This window comes from Camelina sativa, chromosome 7, assembly GCF_030686135.1.
Source record: "Camelina sativa cultivar CO46 ecotype springtype chromosome 7, ASM3068613v1".
NCBI lineage: Eukaryota > Viridiplantae > Streptophyta > Magnoliopsida > Brassicales > Brassicaceae > Camelina > Camelina sativa.
The window spans coordinates 27,837,346-27,863,397 of NC_141886.1; the positions used below are offsets into that span (position 1 = coordinate 27,837,346).

Sequence of the window (26,052 nt, forward strand, 5' to 3'; positions counted from 1 at the left end):
AGTAATATAAATACAGTAGAACCCTTTTTCAAAATACAAAAAACAAAATTCAATACTAATGGACCGAAGAGTAATTGTAACGGCCCAGTAATGGATCTAGTGAGCTAAAATGATACGACCATTGGAGAGTTTTTTGTCTAGGCCGGACGAGGATTTGGTTACCGAGAGCTTGAACGGCCGTCAGTGTAAGTCCCCCTTCTCTGTGCCTTCTTCACTCTAATGGCGGCAATTTCCTCCTCTGTTCATTGCTTATTCTCTTGCAATTCTCATCATCATCTTCAACGGGAGCAGGTCAAATTTCTAATCTCTCTGTTCTCACTTCTTCAGCAATAGCGAAATAACACTATCTTGTTATGACTTTATTCCTCCGCTATTTTCAAGCAGAGTGGGTCGCTTTGTAGATTGGGTGGTTCTAGGGTTTTTGTATCTTCGAGTATATGGAAGCTTTCTCTGTTCTCTGGAGTCGATTCGAAGCGAAGGTGATTATGTCTTGGTCTACGATTTCTTAATTTTGTAATTCGTGTAACTTGGAAAAAATAAATTTAAGTCCCTTTGAAGTTATGGTTCTGTGTAATGTAATTAGAGATATGAGATAATGATTTGCATCTTTTTTTGGGTCTAATAAAACAGGAGAACTTTGATCTGTGCAGTCAAGGGAGATCCAGAAGAAGCGTTTAAGAAGACTGTCGAGATCGATAGGATGATTGATGCTCTTAGAGATGCAAACCCTAGAGAAGTTAGTCTGCTACTATAGTTCCTTTAGCTTGAGTCCTTTAAACTCAATCTTGTGTTTTGTTATCTTTCTTCTGAATAGTTGAGTTTTTTTTTTCTTTCTCTGCTGTTGTTGCCATATGCATTGAACAGGTTGAGAAGCTTGTTCTTGAAAATATCCTTGCTTTTGATGAGGTTTTTTGGATAAGACTTGCGGCTAGGTCAGATACATGCAAATCAGATGATGACAAGGTACCAGTATCCATTGTTTATGTTAATGATAGAACATTGCTTTCGAGCTCTGATTTCGGGGGAAGGGTTTGGTTCTTGCAGAAGGACTATGAGGAGTTAGCTACAACTGTGATGACTATAGTTGACTGCGTTGTGAACAAGACTCGGGTTTTTCTTTCGGCTCTTCTTTTCTCTTGGTTCCATCCATGTCTCTTCTTCTTTAGTGTTTCCTTTACAAGATAGATGATTGAGTGCTCATTATATCCCTGTAGGAAAAGATAGAAACGTCTACTGATATTCTGAAAGGGATTTTAAGACCTGCTATAGATGGAGTGGAAGAGATTTCATGGGCTCCTAGAGACCCTGAAGCCATCAATCTAATGGAAAAGGTATATCTATATATATATATATACATATATAATAGTTCTTCTTCACTTTCTTTTGAACAAGACATCTATACTTTTTGTTATGCGTACAACTTTCTACCACAGTTATTCAAAAGGGTGGTTATATAGTTTTGGATGTGATGTAGTCATAGTTACTCATCATATCAGTGTGTTAATAGGAAATAATACAAAGGGAAAAAGAAGGGCAATTAGATGAAGGATTTCTTTCAGAAGTTAGTGCTCAGCTCCGGCAGGTAAGTGCAACAATTTATTTTGTTTCACTTGTATGATCGTTGCAAATGTCACTCATAGAAAATTGACTTCTATGTAACACGGGAGCTCCTGGTTAAGAAAAAAGGGTCTTTCCTTGACAGTGTTTAGATGTATTTTTTTGAATGTTTGAGGCTGAAGGTTGTTTTCAGGCAAAAGAAGATAAAGACAAACCAGGGCTATTAGCTATGCTGCAAAAAGTTCTTCAACTCTATTCTGCCACCATTCTCTCCAAGCGTAGCTATGCAAAGAAAGGTAATTTACTCTATTGTGCAAAGTTACTATATGCTTCCATTTTCTACAAAGAAAATTTCATCATAGTCTTATTCAGATAAACTTACCAATTAGAGCTTCTGGTTGTTGTCACTTGTCACAGGGAACGAAGTTGTAAAAGCCGAGCATTTTCTCGAAACTCTGATAAAAGGTCTCTTCTGCAACCTATCTTATTTTCCATGCACTAAACCCCAGCGAGACTTCACATTGGTTTATATTATATGTGTGTGTTTCAGCTCCTGAGGAACAATGGAACAAGCTTTTCGTAGACGGATTAACAATCGGAAAAGGAGATATCACACCTGATGAGCTATCTGCTGTTATCAAGAAACGAATCGAGCGCACACTGATTCGAACTGTAAGTAACGGTAAACTCTCTAAAACAGAGCAACATTACAAACTAAACACCTTGAAACATTCTTTCACTTCCCCCTCCTCTCTAGTCTGCGTTGCCTTTTGCTCACCATGAATGAAACATTTGTTTGCACTATTTATCTCTTCAAAGTAAATGTGAGGCTAACCGGGTTCGGTTTTCCAAAATTGATCATTCTAACCGATGGAATTATATGTTGATTATACCAGGAAGGAGGTTCATACCAGCAGCGGATCTTGACTGAGTATCTCAAAGGAATCGAGTCGAGGGCAGAGGAAATTACAAAATTAATGCAGGGTTAATTACGTAAATCTATGTATTTATAAATATACATATCCACCAATTTTATTTTCATAACTCGAGTTAACAACATTTGGTATATTTTTTCCTCACAAAATAGTTTTTGATTGTGCATTTAAAATGTTAATCTGATTTAAAAATAAGAAGCTCTAGTATAGTCAATTTTTTTTTTACAGATTTTAATGATTTGTAATAAAAAGAGAGTGAAGTTAATGCTTTCCAAACAATGTTAAAACTTAAAAAAAAAAAAAAAGAATAAATCATGCCAATTAAATTAGGAGTGGAAACGCGAATTGGAGACAGAGATAACTGAGCGGAGGGATTCAGATCTATACACCCCACGAAACTGAATCTCACCGTCTTCTTCTCGACGATCCCTCGTGTGTTTCTCTTCTTCTCGCATCTACGCTTCTCTGGTAATCCTACTGATCGTCACCGTGAAGCTGTGCTTGATCGCTTCCCCTTGTGAACTGATCTGAGGTGAATCTTCTATTTCTTCTCCTTCTTCTTCATGTTACGAATCTCGATTTCGCGGATCTTACTGCTTCGTTTCCTTAGATCTGTTTGAAATTTCACGTCGATTACTTTTTTTTTCCCGTGATTTCTCTCATTCGCTGTGATCTGTGGTTTTTTTGTGTAGAGTTTGTTTCTATTTCGTAATCTGTGAATATGCTGACCAAGTTCGAGACCAAGAGTAACCGAGTTAAGGGTCTGAGTTTCCACCCTCAACGACCATGGATTCTCGCCAGTTTGCACAGTGGTGTGATCCAGCTCTGGGATTATCGTATGGGTACTTTGATCGATAGATTTGACGAGCACGAAGGACCTGTTCGTGGTGTTCATTTCCACAAATCTCAGCCTTTATTCGTCTCTGGAGGTATGCTTTTTTTTTTTTTTTTTTTTTTTTTCTTTTTAGGTCGTCCAACAAGTCCTGTTTGATACATTTTCATGATCTATTTAATCCTGATCTGGTTAAGTGTTAACTCTTAGCGTCCCCGGTTTCTAGATCTAGCTTGAGTTTGATGGATGACTTAGAGCTCTTGTTGTCCAAGCTATAGTTCTAATTTGTGTTTAAGATAAATGAACCTAGTACACACTGAAAGCAGATCTTATGGTACATGTTGCATACTATTGCCTTTGGACATAAATGCAAATGGCTTGGGATTTCTTCTTCATTACAGTTATCCTAATGCTCTTCCAGAACATTACTCATATGTAGTTGATTACGTTGGGTGTTGCAGGGGATGATTACAAGATTAAAGTGTGGAACTACAAAACTCACAGGTGTCTTTTCACGCTTCTCGGGCATCTTGATTATATCCGCACTGTTCAATTTCACCACGAAAACCCGTGGATTGTGAGTGCCAGTGATGATCAGACTATCCGCATATGGAACTGGCAGTCACGGACTTGTATTTCCGTGTTGACTGGCCACAATCATTATGTTATGTGTGCCTCTTTCCATCCTAAGGAAGACCTCGTTGTATCAGCATCACTGGATCAGACTGTCCGTGTTTGGGACATTGGTGCTCTTAAGAAGAAGTCTGCATCTCCTGCTGACGACCTCATGCGATTTAGTCAGATGAATTCTGATCTTTTTGGTGGGGTTGACGCTATAGTTAAGTACGTCCTTGAAGGTCATGATAGAGGAGTAAACTGGGCTTCTTTCCATCCTACCCTTCCTCTCATTGTCTCTGGTGCTGATGACCGCCAAGTAAAGCTGTGGCGTATGAATGGTATTTCTTATGCAAATTCGTCTTCTTTTTTACATAAAGTTAAATTTTATGAATCATTGAGGTACTGACTGATGCCTTCAATTTTTATTGCAGAAACCAAAGCTTGGGAGGTGGATACATTGCGAGGTCATATGAATAACGTTTCATCCGTTATGTTCCATGCTAAACAGGACATAATTGTATCAAACTCTGAGGATAAAAGCATCCGTGTCTGGGATGCTACCAAGCGAACTGGAATCCAAACCTTTCGCCGTGAACATGATCGATTCTGGATTCTTGCAGTTCACCCTGAGATTAATTTGCTGGCAGCGGGACATGACAATGGTATGATTGTCTTCAAACTTGAGAGAGAACGTCCTGCATTTGCTTTGAGTGGTGATTCTTTATTCTATGCCAAGGATAGATTTTTGCGGTACTATGAGTATTCAACTCAAAAAGATTCCCAAGTTATTCCTATACGGCGTCCTGGTACCCCAAACTTGAATCAAAGTCCTAGGACATTATCGTACAGTCCGACAGAAAATGCAGTCCTAATCTGCTCAGATCTGGATGGTGGTTCTTACGAGTTGTACATCATACCGAAAGATAGCGTTGGGAGGAGTGACGTTGTGCAAGATGCCAAGAGGGGGACAGGGGGTTCTGCGGTGTTCATTGCTCGCAATCGGTTTGCTGTTCTTGAGAAAAGCACCGGCCAGGTGCTAGTGAAGAATCTAAAGAATGAGGTGGTTAAAAAGAGTTCTTTGCCTATTCCCACAGATGCTATCTTTTATGCTGGGACTGGAAATTTGCTTTGTAGATCTGAGGATAAAGTGGTTATATTTGACCTTCAACAAAGGCTTGTTCTCGGTGAACTTCAGACACCTTTTGTTAGGTACGTTGTTTGGTCTAACGATATGGAGAGTGTTGCTTTGCTCAGTAAACATACTATCATTATTGCAAGCAAAAAACTCGTCCTCCAGTGCACCCTTCATGAGACAATACGTGTGAAAAGTGGAGCCTGGGACGACAATGGTGTCTTCATTTACACAACTCTGAACCACATCAAGTACTGTCTTCCTAATGGAGATAGTGGAATCATCCGAACCCTGGATGTCCCAATCTATATCACCAAGGTTTCTGGAAATACAATCTTTTGCTTGGACCGGGATGGGAAAAACAGGGCTATCACCATTAATGCAACTGAGTACATTTTCAAACTTGCATTGCTGAGAAAGAAATATGATCACGTCATGAGCATGATAAAGAACTCCCAGCTATGTGGACAGGCTATGATTGCTTATCTTCAGCAGAAAGGATTTCCTGAAGTTGCCCTCCACTTTGTTGAAGACGAGAGGATTCGATTCAATTTGGCTCTTGAAAGTGGAAACATCAGTGTTGCTGTTGCATCCGCTACAGAGATTAATGAGAAAGACCACTGGTATAGACTCGGAGTGGAGGCTCTTCGTCAAGGAAACTCTAGAATTGTTGAATTTGCGTACCAGCAAACAAAGAACTTTGAGAGGTTATCTTTTCTTTATCTCATTACTGGCAATTTAGACAAGCTATCAAAGTTAATGAAGATTGCTGAGGTGAAGAACAATGTAATGGGTCAGTTTCACAATGCTCTCTACCTAGGAGATGTTAAAGAGCGTGTTAAGATACTAGAGAATGCGGGTCATTTGCCTCTAGCCTATATCACAGCTTCGGTTCATGGTTTAAATGATGTTGCTGAGCGACTGGCAACTGAGCTAGGAGACAACGTGCCCCCTTTGCCTGAAGGGAAAACTCCATCGCTTCTAATGCCTCCAACTCCCATCATGTGTGGTGGTGATTGGCCACTTCTGAGGGTGATGAAAGGAATATTTGATGGAGGGCTTGAGAGTGCAAACAGAGGAGGGGCTGTTGATGAAGAAGAAGAAGAAGATGTTGAAGGAGATTGGGGTGAGGAACTTGACATGGTCAATGTTGATGGAATGGAGAACAGAGACATCGAAGCCATATTGGATGGTGAAGAAGCAGTTGACGACGAGGAAGGTGGATGGGGGGGACTTGAAGACTTGGAGCTCCCACCAGAGCTTGACACTCCTAAAGCCTCTGCTAACGCTCGTTCATCGGTTTTTGTGACACCTACTCAAGGTATGCTGATAAGTCAGATTTGGAGCAAGTCGTCCCTTGCTGCTGAGCAGGCTGCAGCAGGAAGCTTCGACACTGCAATGCGTTTGCTCCACAGACAGCTTGGCATTAAGAACTTTGCGCCTTTGAAACCCATGTTTCTTGATCTTTTCAGTGGGAGCCATAGCTATCTCCGTGCCTTTTCTTCATCTCCTGTGGTTCCTCTTGCGATTGAGCGTGGATGGAGCGAGTCCTCCAGTCCTAACGTCCGTGGCCCGCCAGCTCTTGTTTTTGAATTCTCTCAGCTAGAAGAGAAGCTCAAATCCGGTTACAAAGCTACAACAGCTGGGAAATTAACTGAGGCTCTCCGTGTCTTCCTCTCTATTCTCCAAACCATCCCATTGGTGGTAGTCGAGTCAAGAAGAGAAGTCGACGAAGTTAAGGAACTGGTCATCATTGTAAAAGAATATGTCCTAGGTCTTCAAATGGAGCTCAAGAGGAGAGAGATAAAAGATGATCCGGTGAGGCAGCAAGAGCTCGCTGCTTACTTCACTCACTGTAAACTCCAAACGCCTCACCTACGGCTTGCGTACTTTAGTGCAATGACCGTCTGCTACAAGTCAAGGAACATGGCTACTGCTGCTCACTTTGCCCAAGAATACTTGGTTACAAACCCAACTATTGAGAGCCAGGCAAGGACGGCTAGACAAGTTTTGCAAGCCGCAGAACGCAACATGACAGATGCAACCACGCTTAACTACGACTATAGAAACCCTTTTGTGATATGCGGGTCGACTTATGTGCCAATCTACAGAGGGCAGAAAGACGTTTCATGTCCTTACTGCACTGCCCGGTTTGTACCAAGCCAGGAAGGTAACATCTGCACGGTTTGTGATCTCTCAGTCATTGGCGCAGACGCATCTGGTTTGCTATGCTCGGCTTCTCAAGTCCGGTGAATAAGTCAGATTGATATTATGTGCTTCAATCGTGAGGTAAGTACGAGATGCTCTTTTTTTATGGAAGAAGAGAGTGTTGAGCTTTTGGTGTTTGTGATGTCTACTTAAAAAAAAATCAGGTTTGTGAATTTTTTCTGCTGCGCCTTCTGCTACTCTTTTAAATTGTTTCTTATATTAGTAACAACAGCATGAGAACCTTTATCTTCTTGCGTTATATTTCTTTTTGTTTGATTTTATATTTTATATTCTCATGACAATTTCATTTAGGCCTATTGGATTCCAAACTCGATCACTATGATGAGAAATATAGACGTAATCTTTTTTGTTTTGTTTCCATTGTTTTGGGGGTAAATTTCCAGTTGTGCTTATGATTATGAAACAAAACACTTCCTAGCTAAACATGACCGCGATAGTTATGCTAGTCATATCCTGGAACCGTCCTCCGGCACACAAATGAATGAATGATAAGATTTATATGTCTACTCCCCCAGTGGTCAAACTGCTTTCCATAAAACTGAGTTCGATTATGAACATTGAACACCATCCATATCTGAGTTAATAGTCGGTCGACGAATCTCAAGTTATCGTCCCAAACACTAAACGATATACCACACCTGTTAAGAACTAATGATATAGATACAGATGATGATGATTGTATATGCAAGTTAAATCTCAATAGATGTGTTTCGGTTTGGTTCATTTTGGTTTTTGTTTGGGTTTTAACAATGTTTTGGGTTTTATTCTGTTATCTGGTTTGGTTCGGATCAACTAAAAACCTTATCATATAATACAGTTGTTTGAATTTTCACAAAAGGAAGATTTTTATTTTTTTAGACTACTAGAATTTGTACCCGCGCACGCCCGGGATTTTAATTTCAAATATTTCCTATCAATAGATATTATTGAGCTTAAATATAATCATTTCAACTTTTGAGTATAAATCTATATAAATACTAAACTTACTTTACTCAGTGATATACAACATATATATATTTTTAAGATAATATTTCTTTGTTATATCTATTTGCGATTTTACGTGAGATTTTAGTTAAAATTTTTATCAATAAGAATCATTTGAATATGAATATAATTTCAAGATTAAAAGAGAAATCTATATAAATGCCGTACTTATTTTACTAATCTATATATAACATATATTGTCTAGTGTCGCAATAATATTGACGACAATCTTTTGACATTTTATCTTTAAAAGAGTTCATTCCATATTCATATCCCATGAAAACATAATTTTAAAAGTTCTAACGTTAATATTGATCGTTGACCTAATTATAGAGACTATTTAAACATATCGATATCCTACATTAAATGCGAATATACAAAGTTTCATGAACAATTTTAGTGTTATGTCGCTACAATGAGGTTGTCCAAATGCATCATCTACCATAATAGAATTTCTGACTAAGTCAAGAATGCTTAAATGATGAAACGTTTAAACCCCACAATGAATATATATTCATTAATCCAAGTTATATATTTTTCTATAATCTCATATGTTATTTGCAGATGTTAATTTTGTGATGCAACCTCAGCTTCGTCTTTTAAAAAAAACGTAGTGTACTTTGAATATGTTGTTTTTGCCTATGTTTTGGGTTAAAAACATTTGATAATATATATATATATATATATATATTATTTTGTTATATATGTTTTCTATCATGTTATAAAATTGTAGCTCCAATTGATAATATACTTTATGAGATATGCTACACAAATCACATGCCACTTTTTGGAACGACTTACATATCATTTTTCTATATTTCCAGACCATTGATTTTATTTTTTTAGATAGATTATTTTTCAAAATTATTTTTCATAGTTTTCCCAAAAAAAAGTATGACCTTTACAATGTCTTTGTTTTAGATCAAACTTTTAAGTTAAGTTAAGTTAAGTAATTAATATTTTCTTTCTTATAAGTAAAATCTAATAAGAAATCTTTATGGTATATGTTTCTTAGACACTAATGTTTCACTTCAATATTATTTTCATTTTTAGATTTTTATAATTACATAACTTGTTTTTTTACTCCACCATGCATTAAAATCTTACTTACATTCTCAAACTCATTAACCCATTCTAAATTTGAAATATAATCATTTTTTGGTTATAATTTTAATAATAACATTATTACTAAAACAAATTTATAATATTATTTTTACTATTTTAAAATTTTCATTTATTTGACTTAATTCATTTTTAGATAGTTGTTATTTTTATTATTTACTTAAAAATTATATTATTGTTTATACTATTTTAAAATTTTAATTAATTTTAGTTAATTCGTTTTTTAATTATTTTTTACTATTATTAGCTATAAGTAATAAATATGCAATGAATGAATATTAAAGATAGTATTTTTTATGAAAAAAAAAAAAAATGATTAGGTGGATGCTGATGTGGAGGAATGAGAAAAGAGAAAAGTTAACTTTTTTTTGGTAGAAAGTGAGAAAAGTTAACTTTATAAATATATATTTTATTTTTGGTCAAAAAAATCAAATGAAAATTATTATTATTCCTGAGAAAAATAACATGTGGCATCATTAGACCAATGAGTCCGTTATTTAGTGTTTACTTCTTTATAAACTTCATCTTTGTCCCAATTGCCACTCGAGAGGATTCAAAGTTGAACCCATCTTCTTATTCTCATCATTCTAAAACCCTTAGCTACTCTCTCCGGTAATGCTGCTGATCATAAGTTTTTTTCTTCCTTACTATTCAACTCTATGTTTCAATCTAACTCTAGTGCTGCAATTTGATCTATCTGCAATATCACATATGGATTAATTTGCGTGTTTTTTTTTCTTGTTTTTTGAGTTAAATAAATTGGTCATATTCTATATGTGAATTTGGTTTATGTAGAGTTTGTTTCTTTTTCGTGATCGGAGATTATGTTGACGTTGACCAAGTTTGAGACCAAGAGTGACGCTTTCACCCTAAAAGGCCATGGATTCTCTCCAGTTTGCACAGTGGTGTGATCCAGCTCTGGGATTATCGTATAGGTGTTTTGATCCATAGTTTTAACGAGCACGAAGGACCTGTTCGTGGTGTTCATTTTCACACTTCTCAGCCTCTATTCGTCTCCGGAGGTATGCTTTCTTGTGTTCATCTAGAATTTAACATAAAGTTTCTTCCTTGTTCAATTTCTCTCATTGACGTTAAAAAAAAAAGTCTTAACATTGGGAATCTTAATGCTTGTAAAAGGAAGAGGCTTTGCAATTTTGGATTGGTTGATATTGTAAAAGGAAGAGGTTTTGCGTTCTCCTTCATTACATTACAGTGATCTTAATGCTAACGTAATCTTGCAGGGGATGATTACAAGATTAAAGTTTGGAACTACGAAACACGGAGGTGTCTCTTCACTCTTCTTGGCCATCATGATCATATCCGCACGGTTCAGTTCCATCACGAGCACCCATGGATTGTGAGTGCCAGTGACGATAAGACTATCCGCATTTGGAACTGGAAATCCCGGACTTGTGTATCTGTCTTGACTGGTCACAATCACTATGTTATGTGTGCTTCTTTCCACCCAAAAGAATACTTAGTCTTATCAGCTTCCTCAGATAAGACTGTTCGTGTTTGGAATATCGGTGCTCTTAGGAGGATGACAGAGTCTCCTGCTGGTGGTGTTGCTTCTACTGTCAAATACGTCGTTAAAGCTCATGAGAGAGGTGTAAACTGGGCTGCTTTTCACCCCGACCGTCCTCTTATCGTCTCCGCTGCAGATGACTGCAAAGTCAAGGTCTGGCGTATGAATGGTAACTCATTTTTATGTTATCCGTTAGTGACATACTTGTTTGTAAAATTTGTGTATGCCTTATTGGAGTTAAGGTAGTAATGCGTTCTTTTCAACTTTATTGCAGATCTCAGAACTTCGGATCTGTGGGGTACATGGCGAGGTCATATGAATAATGTTACATCCGTTATGTTCCATCCAAAACAGGACATAATTGTGTCAAGCTCTGAGGATAAGAGCATCCGTACCTGGGATGCTAACTTTATGGGAGTTGGAATCCAAGACTTTCGCCGTGAACATGATCGATTCTGGATTCTTGCAGTTCACCCTGAGATTAATTTATTGGCAGCGGGACATGACAATGGTATGATTGTCTTCAAACTTGAGAGAGAACGTCCTGCATTTGCTTTGAGTGGTGATTCTTTAGGGGGTTCTGCGGTGTTCATTGCTCGCAATCGGTTTGCTGTTCTTGAGAAAAGCACCGGCCAGGTGCTAGTGAAGAATCTAAAGAATGAGGTGGTTAAAAAGAGTTCTTTGCCTATTCCCACAGATGCTATCTTTTATGCTGGGACTGGAAATTTGCTTTGTAGATCTGAGGATAAAGTGGTTATATTTGACCTTCAACAAAGGCTTGTTCTTGGTGAGCTTCAGACACCTTTTGTTAGGTACGTTGTTTGGTCTAACGATATAAAGAGTGTTGCTTTGCTCAGTAAACATACTATCATTATTGCAAGCAAAAAACTCATCCTCCAGTGCACGCTTCATGAGACAATACGTGTGAAAAGTGGAGCCTGGGACGACAATGGTGTCTTCATTTACACAACTCTGAACCACATCAAGTACTGTCTTCCTAATGGAGATAGTGGAATCATCCGAACCCTGGATGTCCCAATCTATATCACCAAGGTTTCTGGAAATACAATCTTTTGCTTGGACCGGGATGGGAAAAACAGGGCTATCACCATTAATGCAACTGAGTACATTTTCAAGCTTGCATTGCTGAGAAAGAAATATGATCACGTCATGAGCATGATAAAGAACTCCCAGCTATGTGGACAGGCTATGATTGCTTATCTTCAGCAGAAAGGATTTCCTGAAGTTGCCCTCCACTTTGTTGAAGACGAGAGGATTCGATTCAATTTGGCTCTTGAAAGTGGAAACATCAGTGTTGCTGTTGCATCCGCTACAGAGATTAATGAGAAAGACCACTGGTATAGACTCGGAGTGGAGGCTCTTCGTCAAGGAAACTCTAGAATTGTTGAATTTGCGTACCAGCAAACAAAGAACTTTGAGAGGTTATCTTTTCTTTATCTCATTACTGGCAATTTAGACAAGCTATCAAAGTTAATGAAGATTGCTGAGGTGAAGAACAATGTAATGGGTCAGTTTCACAATGCTCTCTACCTAGGAGATGTTAAAGAGCGTGTTAAGATACTAGAGAATGCGGGTCATTTGCCTCTAGCCTATATCACAGCTTCGGTTCATGGTTTAAATGATGTTGCTGAGCGACTGGCAACTGAGCTAGGAGACAACGTGCCCCCTTTGCCTGAAGGGAAAATCCATCGCTTCTAATGCCTCCAACTCCCATCATGTGTGGTGGTGATTGGCCACTTCTGAGGGTGATGAAAGGAATATTTGATGGAGGGCTTGAGAGTGCAAACAGAGGAGGGGCTGTTGATGAAGAAGAAGAAGAAGATGTTGAAGGAGATTGGGGTGAGGAACTTGACATGGTCAATGTTGATGGAATGGAGAACAGAGACATCGAAGCCATATTGGATGGTGAAGAAGCAGCTGACGAAGACGACGAGGAAGGTGGATGGGGGGGGACTTGAAGACTTGGAGCTCCCACCAGAGCTTGACACTCCTAAAGCCTCTGCTAACGCTCGTTCATCGGTTTTTGTGACACCTACTCAAGGTATGCTGATAAGTCAGATTTGGAGCAAGTCGTCCCTTGCTGCTGAGCAGGCTGCAGCAGGAAGCTTCGACACTGCAATGCGTTTGCTCCACAGACAGCTTGACATTAAGAACTTTGCGCCTTTGAAACCCATGTTTCTTGATCTTTTCAGTGGGAGCCATAGCTATCTCCGTGCCTTTTCTTCATCTCCTGTGGTTCCTCTTGCGATTGAGCGTGGATGGAGCGAGTCCCCCAGTCCTAACGTCCCTGGCCCGCCAGCTCTTGTTTTTGAATTCTCTCAGCTAGAAGAGAAGCTCAAATCCGGTTTCAAAGCTACAACAGCTGGGAAATTAACTGAGGCTCTCCGTGTTTTCCTCTCTATTCTCCAAACCATCCCATTGGTGGTAGTCGAGTCAAGAGAAGACGTTGATTGCGTCAATGAACTGATCTACAATGTTAAAGAATATGTCCTAGGTCTTCGAATGGAGATCAAGAGGAGAGAAATGACAGATGATCCAGTGAGGCAGCAAGAGCTTGCGGCTTACTTCACTCACTGCAACCTCCGAATACCTCACGTACGCCTAGCGCTGATTACTGCAATGAGCGTCTGCTACAGGTCAGAAAACTTTGCAACTGCTTATACCTTCGCCACTAGATATCTGGACACACACTCAGCTGTGGAGAGCCATAATATGATGGGTATAAAAGTTGAGCAAGCCTGCCGAGGCAACAGGACAGATGCGACCAATCTTAACTACGACTATAGAAACCCGTTTGTGATATGCGGGTCCACTTATGTCCCAATATACAGAGGACATAAACGCGTTTCATGTCCGTACTGTACAGCCTGGTTTGTACCAAGCCAGGAAGGAAACATCTGCGCGGTCTGCGATCTTGCAGTTATTGGCGCAGATGCATCTGGTTTGTTATGCTCTCCGTCTCAAGTACGGTGACAAATATACTCAGAATTCTATCTTGGAGGGGGTTCCTCCTGAGGTCCTCTGACATCAGTAGACCATAAAATACAAAATAATTTGTTTGCCAAAGTTATATAACTACAGTACTTTTGTTTCTTGTTTCTTGGAATTTTTGTTGTCCATTACATTTAGAAGGACAATGCTTCTCTCTGTTTTATTGTCCTTTCGTCGGCCTTCAAAGTTTTCATTTCAGGAAAGAGTTGGAAAACAACTCAACAACGTTCGGCAAAAACTCTTCACATATATTTTTCTTATGTTATTCTATATGGTGGATGGATTATATAAGAACATGATTCTGCATATAAAATATTTTGCAATCGAGTTGAAAAAATGTGAAAACCACAATTGTTATTATGCTTTGCAATTCACAAGGAATATGAATAAAAATTACGGCCGACAATAGTACAAAGCATCGATCATATATAAAAATTCATAAACTAAAGTATAGATAAGAAAACATACCATAAGTTTCCCACCCATCATTATAATTAAGATATGTGGCATAGATACATGTCATTGTTGTAAATAGGTAGAGAAAACCCCACAAGCTTTTAAGTTTTAATTGCTACAAAACAAATCATTGCATAAGCTAGTAATCTTATTGTAACGTTATGGATGTTTTAGTTTTTTTTTAGTTGAATTTCATAATGTGGTTTCTATGCATAAAAGATAGAGAGTGCTAAAAGCCTAAACTTTAGTTACCAATGGAACCTAATAAATAAAAAACAAAAATACCATTTATTTATAAAAAGAAAATAAAAACGTTTAAAAAAACAAAAACAAAAAAAAAATCTTCTCATTCTCCTTTTGTACATATAGATTATAGAGGAAGCAAACAAAGAGAGCAAGGCCTCTCCTGATAATTATATTTACATATATATATATATATATATATATATGGTGTTAAGGAAGAGGTGATGATGATGATAATGGGGAGAAGGTGTGAAGACTGTGGGAATCAAGCCAAGAAAGAGTGTGTGTATATGAGATGCAGAACTTGCTGCAAATCCAAAGCCTTTCATTGCCAAACTCACATCAAGAGCACTTGGGTTCCTGCCTATCGAAGATCTCATCACCAACAACACCAACACCAAAGGCAACCGCAACCACTCTTTACTACTAGTAGTAACATTAAACGTCTGAGAGAACTACAACGACTTCCAGATTCTTCTCCTTCATCATCATCAGGTTCTTACCTTCTTTTCTCTCCTACTTAATGCTCTCTTGTATAAGAGCTTATATAAATCTCACCAGATCACATCTTGATTTTTAGCATTTTCGAATTTCTTTGACTTTTTGAGTTAATTGTATTTGACCTGAAGATTGAAAATTTGGAAAATTGGATCTCATGAGTCATAAACCTAAAACCATGTAGAATACATGTCGATTCTTCATGCACATATGATGACGCGCGCTTATATATATAAAAAAAATCCATGTTTTTTTTTTCTTGAATTCGACTGTATGATGGAGATCCATGATGAATTAGGTTACTATTTGATGTAAAAATGATCACAAGCCGGTTTGCTTATGATTCTTGATTTTTTGTTTTCTTCCATTTTTGTGTGTGTGTTTATTCTTGATTATTTTAAGTACTAGATTAATTAGTAAATATAAAGCACCATAATGATCTTTGACAATATCTTGAAATGTAGCAATCTTGTGTATGTCCCTTGTTCTTTAAAGTTCCAATAGAAAAAAAATATTGCTACAAACAAATTTATTAAACAATCAATACTCGATCGTAAATCAAAACATGTGATATTGAAACATTCTTTCCGATATTAGGTGTACAAATCCGCACCACTCCGGAACATTTTCCGGCAGAGTTGAATTTTCCGGCAGATTTCCGCTGCGTAAAAGTGAGTTCAATCCACGACGGAAAAGAGCAATACGCTTATCAGACGACGGTGAACATTGGCGGACACATTTTCAGAGGGATTCTTCACGATCAAGGGCCCGACAAAGTGATGGTAGATCATCATAATAATAGAAATTGTAATAATCGTCAAGAGACGTTACTTCCTCCTTCGACTTCTTCATGTCCATTGATGATCACTAGTCATTTTACCGATTTCATGTCCGGCAGCAACCAATATTCTTCAGTCCTAAGAAGATAGATAGTTTTTAATTGGTATACTTCTTGTAATCTAATGAAATGGTGTGCTACTTCAAGTTAGGGCTCATCACATATTGCTACTTCTCTCGTTCATATATATTACGTTACTTCATTTACAGTCATATATAATTAATAGCTTTTTCTTGTTAACGCATTTCATATAATACCTTCATTGTTGTATGCATAAACCATTTTGTTTTTTAATGAACTTTATATCTACACACAGTGACACAACAATCTAACACTCTAGGGAAAGAAAGAAAAAAGAAGTTGAAAAGAACCACGTAAATCTTATCTAGCTTATAATCATGCTAGGAAAAATAAAATCTAGGATCTAGCTCCAAAAAGAAAAGAAGTACATAAATGATAAAATAAATTTAGTATACATATGATGATGATGATAAATTTAGAGCATCTTCCAAAGTCGGAAATAAATGATTTGTGTCCATAATATTATAGTCATAGACAAATGAGTATGTTAACAGGTGGCCGTTGAGACTTGAGAGGGGGATTAACTTCTGCATCTTTACCTACTAGCCTACTTTATTTACTCATCAATTCCAGTTCTACTTCCATTTAATGGGACATAGATACTTCAAAAGTATTTACGTTTTTTTTTAATGGTTACATCAATAATCAAACTGATCTATCTACCTGTTCATAATCTAATTAATAATTATCACACCAATAACTAACATATCCACAATAATAATAATTAAAAACCATAATTTTATCATACATGACTAGACCACTATTGTGAAGAATCATAAATTTTCAGCTCAAAAATTAATTATGAGTAAATAAATGAACAAATATCCATCATATATTCATATCATATGTCAATTTCATAAGTGAGACTCGATAACAATTTTTATCGGCCTACCTTGAATTGACTCTCATCTAATAAGGCAAAACTGTAAAAGAGAGTTAGTTAGTTATTCCAGCGATGAGAAGAATCAAGCTTGCCTCACAATTTTGCATTTATAAGAAAGGCTACGTCGTATATGAGTGTGTTTGCAAGTAAAGTTAGGTGTGTGTGTCTTTTACTTAGATGTTCTTGCTTTGGATTTTTAAAGATTCGATTAGATGTGTTATAGTTATATTCGTGAATCATTCTTTTTCTTTAGCAAGCCTTTTTATAATAGTTATATTCGTCGTATATCTTAATTAAGTTTCCTTAAACAGGTGTCGAGATCGTACATAATAAGATGCGATCTCCTTTTAGCATTAGCTTTTTGGAATTATTCGCTCCCCCTAAAAAATATTTGTAACAAACAAACTTAAGGTTTTAAATTTAGTTGAAGGCGTTAATGGGAATCACACCCTATATGGTGTAGCCTATGCATGCATGTAAAGCTAAAGCTACCACCCACAAGTTCAATATAGATTAATACTAGTATTATTTCTTGGTTGTATAATAAAAAGACCAATTCATATAGAAATTAAAATCGACAAAAAAATATAACATGGTTTGGATGGAGGACCTCCGAGAAGATTAATTTGTTTCGTTTTTTTTTTTAAAGTATTCTTGACGATTAAATCAAAATTTGTGATTCATAAAATGTGTCCAATTGTTGATACGATCCATCCTCGATGTCGAAATATAGATTATTAGTAGTTAACACATTTTTCATTTTAAATATTTTTAATTTCAAATTAATCCCATCAGAGTTTTTATTTCTCGATAACGAATTTGTTTTCATCAATATAACGAAATTTTAATTGTAGTAACGAAAATCAAAAAGTTAAATATATATTGTATGCTAACCACAATGTTTATCGAGCTAGAAATGTTCGAAAAAGCCCGACTTCAATATGGGCCGTCACAAAGAGAACCCATACTTAAATACTAAGATTGAGTAAACCAGGACAAAAACGTAATTCCAGACAATATAAATCATGAATCATATGGGTCAACATAATAATAAACAAAAAAAATACAAAAAAGAAATACGTGGCAGTAACAAACAAACTACACGAGACGACAACAAAAATCGCCTCTCTCTCTCTCTCTCTCTCTCTCTCTCTTAAAAATCAAAACTGTCCCCCTTAAGGCTCATCGATCCACTGTGAGAAGAGTGAGAGATCACGAATCCGAGATCTTCCTCCTCCTCCGCGAGATTCGGAATTCGATCGAAGATATGGCGGAGACTCACGGTGGTTGCTGTCCGCCGATGGATCTGATGCGTTCCGAGCCTATGCAACTCGTTCAAGTCATTGTTCCCATGGAATCCGCTCATCTTACCGTCTCTTATCTTGGCGATCTCGGCCTCGTCCAGTTCAAAGACGTACGTTATACACTTTTACTCTCTCTCTCTCTCTCTCTCTATGATCATTCATCTCTGTCTACCTTTTGATTGATGATTTCATTTAGTAGGCGTGTTCGATCATCCATTGCAATATGTTGTTGATCTGTCGAAGCATTGTCTTTTGAACTTTGGCCTTTGATTTCGCTATTTGAGATCTTCTGTTGTTCTTATATGGCTATTTTGATGTTGATTCCAGCTTAATTCTGACAAGAGCCCATTCCAACGGACTTATGCTGCTCAGGTAAGTTTTTTTTTTGTGTAGAAAGAAATGAAAGAAAGTTTTATAGCGTATAATGGTAAAAATTGGTTTTCTCTCGTTGTTGTTGTTGTCGTTGATGGATGAAGATAAAAAGATGTGGAGAGATGGCACGAAAGATACGTTTCTTCAAGGACCAAATGTCAAAGGCAGGAGTTACTCCCAAAGATTTCCTAGACAAAGAAAATGATATTGATTTGGATGATGTAGAGGTGATTCGAATCGAGATGCCTGCTTTTTTTTTTTTTTTTTTTTTTTTTTTGAGTTATTTTGCTTCCCGTTTCTTCTTAGCTTATACTTTTTCTTCTTCCTCCTTATTCAGGTAAAGCTTGGAGAGCTAGAAGCTGAACTTGTTGAAATAAATGCTAATAATGACAAGTTGCAGCGGTCTTATAATGAACTTGTGGAGTACAAGCTTGTTCTTCAGAAGGTAATGTCTTTTCATTCTACTTAAATCACATTTTTTGCCGCCTTACATGTAGAGTCCGATATTTTTCTGACTTGGATTTTAACTCGTTTGACAGTTTTCTGGTTCTGTAAATATATTTACCTGAGGAGAAAAGTAGATACTAATGCCAAACCACACTATATATAATGTTTGTTCCACAGTGTTTTAGTGAGTGTAAAGGGTCTTCTATAGTGCAAAATGCATATTTACACTATTATGGTTATAGCGTTGGATGTGCATCTCGTGCTATATTCATGTGGATGTTTTTGATTTTAGGCTGGTGAGGTTTTTGCTTCAGCCAATAGAAGTGCTACCGCGCAACAGAGTGAGATAGAAACACAGGAAGCTGGTGAAGACCTCCTTGAAGCTCCTTTGTTGCAGGAAGTATGAATGCTGCGACTGTTTTTCTTCGTCGAGTTTTGTTTTCTCAAAATAGCCTTACAAACTCTCCCTTTTAACAGGAGAAGTCTGTTGATCCAACAAAGCAAGTAAAGCTTGGATTCCTCACTGGGCTAGTGCCTCGTGAAAAGTCTATGGTGTTCGAGAGGATCCTATTTCGTGCAACTAGGGGAAACATCTTCATACGACAGTCTATCATTGAGGAGTCCGTTGTTGATCCCAACTCTGGGGAGAAGGTTAGCTGCTTATGTTCTGCTCGTAGGTTCTCTTAAGCATAGCAAGTGCAGCCTTTCTTACTGTTTAAAATGTCTGTTTCCTCATAGGCGCATGCAGATTAAAATTTTAAATTCTTTATGTACTTTCTACGTTCCTCATATGCACATGCTATTATACGTCATTTGAACTGCCTCTATGGTTTTATCTTTCTTTTGCCGATCTACCTAGACAATATATTGTTCTACATGGAATCCTTTTTTTTTGGAAAAATATACTCATCCTGTTTGCCTCTGCCAGGAGTTGACTTTATCTAAAATAATGTTACAGGCTGAGAAAAATGTATTTGTTGTCTTCTATTCTGGGGAAAGAGCAAAAAGCAAAATTCTTAAGATATGTGAAGCTTTTGGGGCCAATCGCTATCCTTTCAGCGAAGACCTGGGCAGACAAGCTCAAATGATGACTGAGGTATGTATATTCTTATTCTTGTGATTTATGAGTGGTTCCGCTATTTTTCTTCTGTCTATTAGTCATATGTTTCTATGCATTTCTCTGTTCAAGTTTTTAGCTTTATTTCTGGGCATGAGTTACAGATGATCACAATATGAAGCTGTAGTCAATCTCTTTGAATAATAACCAACAGTTAACGATTGATTTATATATTGGGGGTTGTATATACTAATTTTAGTTTCTAATCATTTTGATAATATCCTCGCAGTACTTAGCTTGTGATGGGAAGGTAAGCGTTTTTAAGTTGAACAGTTACTGTATATCTTGGGAGTAGCGATTAATAGGTCTGAGAAAGTTTTTTTTGTTAAGGAGGAGAAAGCATGTTACGGACCTTCCTTGTACCTTTTTTGTGGTCCATGTTAATTTTGGAGCTTTCTTTGGGTGGAATATGTTTGTGCACACATGGTTAGCATCCATGTGACAGTACATCTTAGGCCAGTGATTTATCTAATTTCACGTTTCACTATATTGACGCTAGTATATCCCCAGAAAATATTAACCTTGTTTTCTCATACTGTTTCAGGTTTCAGGTCGGTTATCAGAACTTAAAACTACCATAGGTGCTGGGTTGGATCACCGCAACATTCTTTTGGAGACCATCGGAGAAAAATTTGAACAATGGAACCTCAAGGTATTATCTTATATGGAGCTTTGTTTTCGCTAGTAGAGTGCCAATTGGTGCTCAATATCAGTGTGTTACGTAAGATCAGTTATCATCACAAATCTTTACCTACGCAGGTTCGCAAAGAAAAAGCCATCTATCACACCTTGAACATGCTTAGTCTTGATGTGACTAAGAAGTGCCTTGTGGGTGAAGGCTGGAGTCCTGTCTTTGCTGCAACAGAAGTGAGTTGCTTTACTTGCATATAGTTAAAATTATTGCATATTTACTCGTGCCACAGTGAGTTTAAAGTTTTGCACCTGCAGCTTCAAGATGCGTTGCAGCGTGCTGCGGTTGACTCTAATTCTCAAGTTGGATCAATTTTCCAAGTCCTGAGGACCAAAGAGATGCCTCCGACTTTTTTCCGCACAAACAAATTTACTACAGCTTTCCAGGAAATTGTTGATGCATACGGGTAACCATCTTTTCTGGAACTTCATCTGCTGTTTAGGAAAGAGGAAAATCGGAAATTGGATTGATAATAACTAACATATTCTTAGGATTAGTGGATACTTGAGTAATATGATTTTGCCTCTTATACACTCGTTAAGATATAAAATTATGTTTTGGTTTCAAGTGTTTCTGATTTGTATTAGCGTCCGTTTTTTACTCAATATGGAATACCCCTGAATATTTCTATAAGCTGTGTTTTCAGTTATCAATTCAGTTGGTAGAAACAACCTTTCTTGTTTCTTTATTTTTTCTCTCATGCAATGTCCATGGATTTTCTCATGTGTTCGTCTCTTGAATTCCATGGATCTTCTCTGATCACTACATTGCAGTGTGGCGAAGTATCAAGAGGCCAATCCTAGTGTCTTCACAATTGTTACCTTCCCCTTCCTGTTTGCTGTTATGTTTGGTGACTGGGGTCATGGAATCTGCCTGCTGCTTGCAACTATGTATTTAATATTGAGAGAAAAGAAACTTTCCAGCCAGGTAATATCCTTAATTGACAGCATCTATTTTCCGACTGAGCACAGTATAAGATAGGTATCTGTTTCAGCAAAACCCGCAAATTGGTTTTGTTGTATGTTGATATATTAAGACTTGTGTGCAAATGTCAAGTTAAACAAAATTCACTTGACAGTTGTTATCTTAATTAGTCGTCAATGTTTGTCTTTCTTGCAAGTTCTTGATGCTAACCCATCAATCCTTGCTTTTTGACAACAGAAACTTGGGGATATTATGGAAATGGCTTTTGGTGGTCGTTACGTTATTTTTATGATGTCACTCTTCTCAATATACACTGGTTTAATCTACAACGAGTTCTTCTCTATACCATATCCATTGTTTGCCAGCTCAGCATACGAATGCCGTGATGTTTCTTGCAGGTATGTCAACTTGTTCTCTAACCCCTTTTGCATTAGAGGTGAATATCTATAAGATTCTGAGTTTCTGTCTTCTGGTCTCTTGTTCAGTGAGGCTACTACAATTGGTCTTATCAAAACACGAGACACTTATCCATTTGGTGTGGATCCTGTGTGGCATGGTACCCGCAGTGAGCTCCCATTCCTGAATTCGCTTAAAATGAAAATGTCGATTCTTCTTGGAGTTGCACAAATGAACCTAGGAATTATAATGAGCTTCTTTAATGCAAAATTCTTCAAAAGTGCTGTAAACGTATGGTGAGTCTTCAATTCTCTTCCCTGATCATTAGGTACTCCTCCCAGTTAGTTGATCCACTCCCTAGGAAATAAAGGGTCTTAACTGTAGTTAAGTCTCTGATATTACATGGTTTCAGGTTCCAGTTCGTTCCCCAGATGATATTCTTGAACTGCTTGTTTGGCTATCTTTCGGTCCTCATCATCATTAAGTGGTGCACTGGTTCTCAGGCAGATTTATATCACGTAATGATCTACATGTTTCTGAGCCCTATGGATGATTTAGGAGAGAATCAGCTTTTCCCTAACCAGAAAATAGTACAGGTTCGCATTGATACCTAACTTTGCACTCTCTGTGTCAAAAATCAGATGCTTTAGTCTCATCTAATACGTACCTTTTCTATTCCAGCTCACATTCCTCTTTCTGGCTCTGGTTTCTGTTCCGTGGATGTTGCTGCCAAAGCCGTTCATCCTGAAGAAACAACATGAAGCTGTGAGTCCCTTTCCTTGTTGATTTCCTTGAAAGCTTCTTTTGAAATTTGTGCTGACCATTACCGAAAGGTGATTTTTGCTTTTTCCCAGAGACATCAAGGTCAGTCATATGCACAGCTTGATGAAACAGATGAGAGTCTTCAAGTAGAAACAAATGGGGGAGGACATGGACACGAAGAGTTTGAATTCAGCGAAATCTTTGTGCACCAACTCATTCACACCATTGAGTTTGTGCTTGGAGCTGTTTCCAACACTGCTTCTTATCTTCGTCTTTGGGCCCTCAGGTACAAACTACAACTTCCAAAGACACCAAATAGGACTGATTGTCATCTAACAGGAGTCCTATGAAAACTAGCACTTGTCACTATCATCGTGCAGTACAATTCTGTTTGAGTCCATTGGTTCTTTGATGGTTTAATGTTGAATTATTAGTTTCTGACTTCTTGCACATGTCATGGCTAATCTCTATGCTTTGTTGGCATTCTTATTCAGTCTCGCCCACTCTGAGTTGTCGTCAGTTTTCTACGAGAAGGTCCTCCTTATGGCTTGGGGGTAAGCAAATGCAATTACAAATCTTTTAACCTGCCTCTGCAAATGTCAACTATTACGCTGTAGAAAGTGTTGATAACACAATCTCTCTCATTTCAACAGTTTCAACAATATATTGATCCTGATCATTGGAATCCTCGTCTTCATCTTTGCAACTGTGGGAGTGCTTCTTGTGATGGAGACATTGAGTGCGTTCCTTCACGCGCTGCGTCTTCACTGGGTGGAGTACCAGAACAAGTTCTACGAAGGTGATGGTTACAAGTTTGCTCCTTTCACTTTCACTCTCGTCGGAAACGAAGAGGAGTGATTGATGTTCTGAATCACCGGAAATGCCTTCTTCGATCTGCGTGTGCATATATATATATATAAAAGGTATGGGGAAGGATTCTGAGTTCCTTCTCTAATCAATTTTTTTTTTCTCTCTTAATTTAAGTAAAGAAACTTGGATGTTTTTCTCTTCCCCTTTTTTCCTTGTTAGAAGGTTATATTGAATTTATTTACCTTTGTGGGGGAAAAATTGGTGAAAATAATATTGTATAGAAAAAAAAAAAAAAAAAAAGAGAAATGGGGGAAAGAATGGGATTGTTTAGAGGTAAAGTACCCATTTGTTGTTGTGATTTGTTTGTGGGAAAAATAAGCTGGTGTTATGTCATATGTGGTCGACCTTATATAGAATTAGAAATAGGTACATTTTCACTTATGTAGAATCTCTTTTAGGGGAATTGATCCTTAAAAGATGAAACAAATTTTATTTTGTTAATGATTTTCTTACTCATGTTTGTTCTGCACAGATCAATATTTTCGTTATGTATTAATGGGAATTTAAAATTTGTCAAGAATCAATCGACACCAAGTAATGAGAAAAAGAAAAAGAAGAAGGTATGATTGGGTATGAACGTCTGATATTCGAGTTAAAGTCATAAAGATAATGAAATTCTTTACATAGCTAAGTTAGTTAACTGACTAGAACTTAAATCATTCCCACTCGTGAACAAATTCGAGGCATTGGAGGAGAAAATCAAGTTTCAGGCGAATAGTTGTCTCTTTTTTTCTCAAGGCATTCAGAATTTCAGACGTGTACGTGTGTAATCGGAGAGATCAGAGTGGAGACACAACGCACGACACGGTTATACGAGTTAACATATAATATTTACAAAAGAATGTAACGTGAATGTAACGTGAAAGGTTCACGCGAAAATAAATTTATATTTTTCTATCGCCCATGTTTATGTGGAACCTTGCCGTTTTTGACATGACGAGAACACTAATTTCAAAAGCCACATTCGTATGTTAAGAAATCCTGAAGGTCTATCAAAACTTTCTCAATCAATTTAACTATGGGAAAGTTACTCATATGTTATAGAAATTAGATAATATTACCAGTTACATACAATTTTTTTTTTTTTAATCATTATCATATTTCAAATATATTTTTTATACTTAGTATGCTCTTGTTAAACGTTATAGGAAAAACCATAATTACAAAAAATGTCATTACTTTTTAATTTCACATAAGAAAAAACGCGTAGCCACGTCAGAAATCGAGTGAGACAGTTAACTCAGCTGCAATTCAACGAGTGAGACAATTAACCATGCTCTTTTTGAGCGTCCCAGTTCATGTCAAATTTGGACTTGTCTCCAATTCATGTATTACCACGAGACTTTCTTTATGAGTCAGTCTATTCGAATTTGGATTTTATCTACTAGAGAGGAATTTCTCCTTCAGGATATCCAGATTCTCTTCATCAGTTATCCTGGATATTATGGTCGCTTTGAAAGGATAGGAACAAGAAAGTTTTTCAAGGCACACAGCTGGAGCCGGTTGGCGTAATTAATCGTGCTGTAAGTAAAAAATAATTATGTAAGGAGGTGCAGTCTCGGCCAGAGACCTTTTCTGGTTCCATAATCCATTGAACTCTTTGGTTCCTACGGTGAGCCACGGTCAGGGTCCCTGTTGTTAAATAGATGGATCTTGGAAAGTTTCTAAGCCCAATTCAGGTTTGGGTTGGTGGTGTTGTAATTATGAAGCTTAGACTTTATTGTTGGGAGCTCGATATCTAAGACGAAGTCCTTCCCCGCTTCATTTGGAATTGGAAGCTTTGCTTTGGGCCATGGAGAGTATTCTTGCCACTGGAGTCGTCTGCCAGAACTTTGAGACGGATAGTGCAGAACTAATCACGATGATTCAAGCCCTTGAAGACTGGCCCGCATTCTCTACTCCTCTAGACAATTTTCACCAGCTCCGGGCTTCCTTCCCTTTCTTCTCCTTATCCAAGATTTCTCGCTCCTCGAATCTGAAAGCGGAATGTTTAGCTCGATCGTCCAGATCGTTAATTTCTGCAATTTCTTTTGTAAATTCATTGCCTCTGGTTTGGGCTACCAATCGTGGAGTCGTATTCTAATTAATGTTTGGTTTACAAAAAAAAAATTCAGCTGTAAACCACTACAACGGCAATAACGACTGAGTTACGGTATGTTGCGGCTAATTTAAGCAAAATGGTTGAATTATGAGAAAATGGCTAAGTTTCGTGCATAACCCAGCC

General features: G+C 37.4%; 5 protein-coding genes across 12 annotated transcripts; all 5 read left to right on the plus strand.

The window, feature by feature from the left end:
* The first annotated feature begins 38 nt into the window (after positions 1-38).
* LOC104702680 (uncharacterized) lies at positions 39-2,658 on the plus strand. 6 transcript variants are annotated; one of them, XM_010418582.3, is made up of 11 exons: positions 39-291; positions 385-479; positions 631-736; positions 865-963; positions 1,045-1,110; positions 1,215-1,331; positions 1,508-1,582; positions 1,751-1,853; positions 1,975-2,022; positions 2,108-2,229; positions 2,454-2,658. In XM_010418582.3, the coding sequence occupies exons 1-11, from the start codon at positions 220-222 to the stop codon at positions 2,544-2,546; spliced, it is 996 nt and encodes a 331-aa protein (XP_010416884.1). In that variant the 5' UTR covers positions 39-219; the 3' UTR covers positions 2,547-2,658. The 6 variants fall into 6 exon arrangements, 4 of the variants coding, with proteins under 4 accessions (XP_010416884.1, XP_010416885.1, XP_087313356.1 ...); XR_015561221.1 differs by having other exon boundaries at positions 66-291; positions 1,740-1,853; positions 2,108-2,239; XR_015561220.1 differs by having other exon boundaries at positions 66-291; positions 1,740-1,853.
* On the plus strand, positions 2,598-7,663 carry LOC104702681 (coatomer subunit alpha-2). The gene is made up of 4 exons (XM_010418586.3): positions 2,598-3,024; positions 3,185-3,421; positions 3,786-4,280; positions 4,374-7,663. Exons 2-4 carry the CDS (start codon positions 3,214-3,216, stop codon positions 7,325-7,327), a joined length of 3,657 nt encoding a protein of 1,218 aa, XP_010416888.2. The 5' UTR covers positions 2,598-3,024; positions 3,185-3,213; the 3' UTR covers positions 7,328-7,663.
* A 2,176-nt stretch (positions 7,664-9,839) lies between these two features.
* On the plus strand, positions 9,840-14,054 carry LOC104702682 (coatomer subunit alpha-2-like). 3 transcript variants are annotated; one of them, XM_087457232.1, is made up of 4 exons: positions 9,840-10,021; positions 10,205-10,431; positions 10,651-11,103; positions 11,209-14,054. In XM_087457232.1, exons 3-4 carry the CDS (start codon positions 10,857-10,859, stop codon positions 12,651-12,653), a joined length of 1,692 nt encoding a protein of 563 aa, XP_087313358.1. In that variant the 5' UTR covers positions 9,840-10,021; positions 10,205-10,431; positions 10,651-10,856; the 3' UTR covers positions 12,654-14,054. The 3 variants fall into 3 exon arrangements, with proteins under 3 accessions (XP_087313358.1, XP_087313360.1, XP_087313357.1); XM_087457234.1 differs by having other exon boundaries at positions 9,953-10,021; positions 10,231-10,431; XM_087457231.1 differs by having other exon boundaries at positions 9,955-10,021.
* A 721-nt stretch (positions 14,055-14,775) lies between these two features.
* On the plus strand, positions 14,776-16,221 carry LOC104702683 (protein SHI RELATED SEQUENCE 3-like). The gene is made up of 2 exons (XM_010418587.2): positions 14,776-15,140; positions 15,741-16,221. The coding sequence occupies exons 1-2, from the start codon at positions 14,870-14,872 to the stop codon at positions 16,070-16,072; spliced, it is 603 nt and encodes a 200-aa protein (XP_010416889.1). The 5' UTR covers positions 14,776-14,869; the 3' UTR covers positions 16,073-16,221.
* A 1,729-nt stretch (positions 16,222-17,950) lies between these two features.
* Positions 17,951-24,284, plus strand: LOC104715886 (V-type proton ATPase subunit a2). The gene is made up of 18 exons (XM_087457235.1): positions 17,951-18,359; positions 18,577-18,621; positions 18,726-18,848; positions 18,959-19,066; positions 19,361-19,468; positions 19,546-19,719; positions 20,027-20,164; positions 20,730-20,837; positions 20,945-21,052; positions 21,134-21,282; positions 21,650-21,803; positions 22,038-22,198; positions 22,286-22,492; positions 22,609-22,792; positions 22,878-22,961; positions 23,051-23,244; positions 23,453-23,512; positions 23,612-24,284. The coding sequence occupies exons 1-18, from the start codon at positions 18,213-18,215 to the stop codon at positions 23,814-23,816; spliced, it is 2,457 nt and encodes an 818-aa protein (XP_087313361.1). The 5' UTR covers positions 17,951-18,212; the 3' UTR covers positions 23,817-24,284.
* The last annotated feature ends 1,768 nt before the right edge of the window (positions 24,285-26,052 follow it).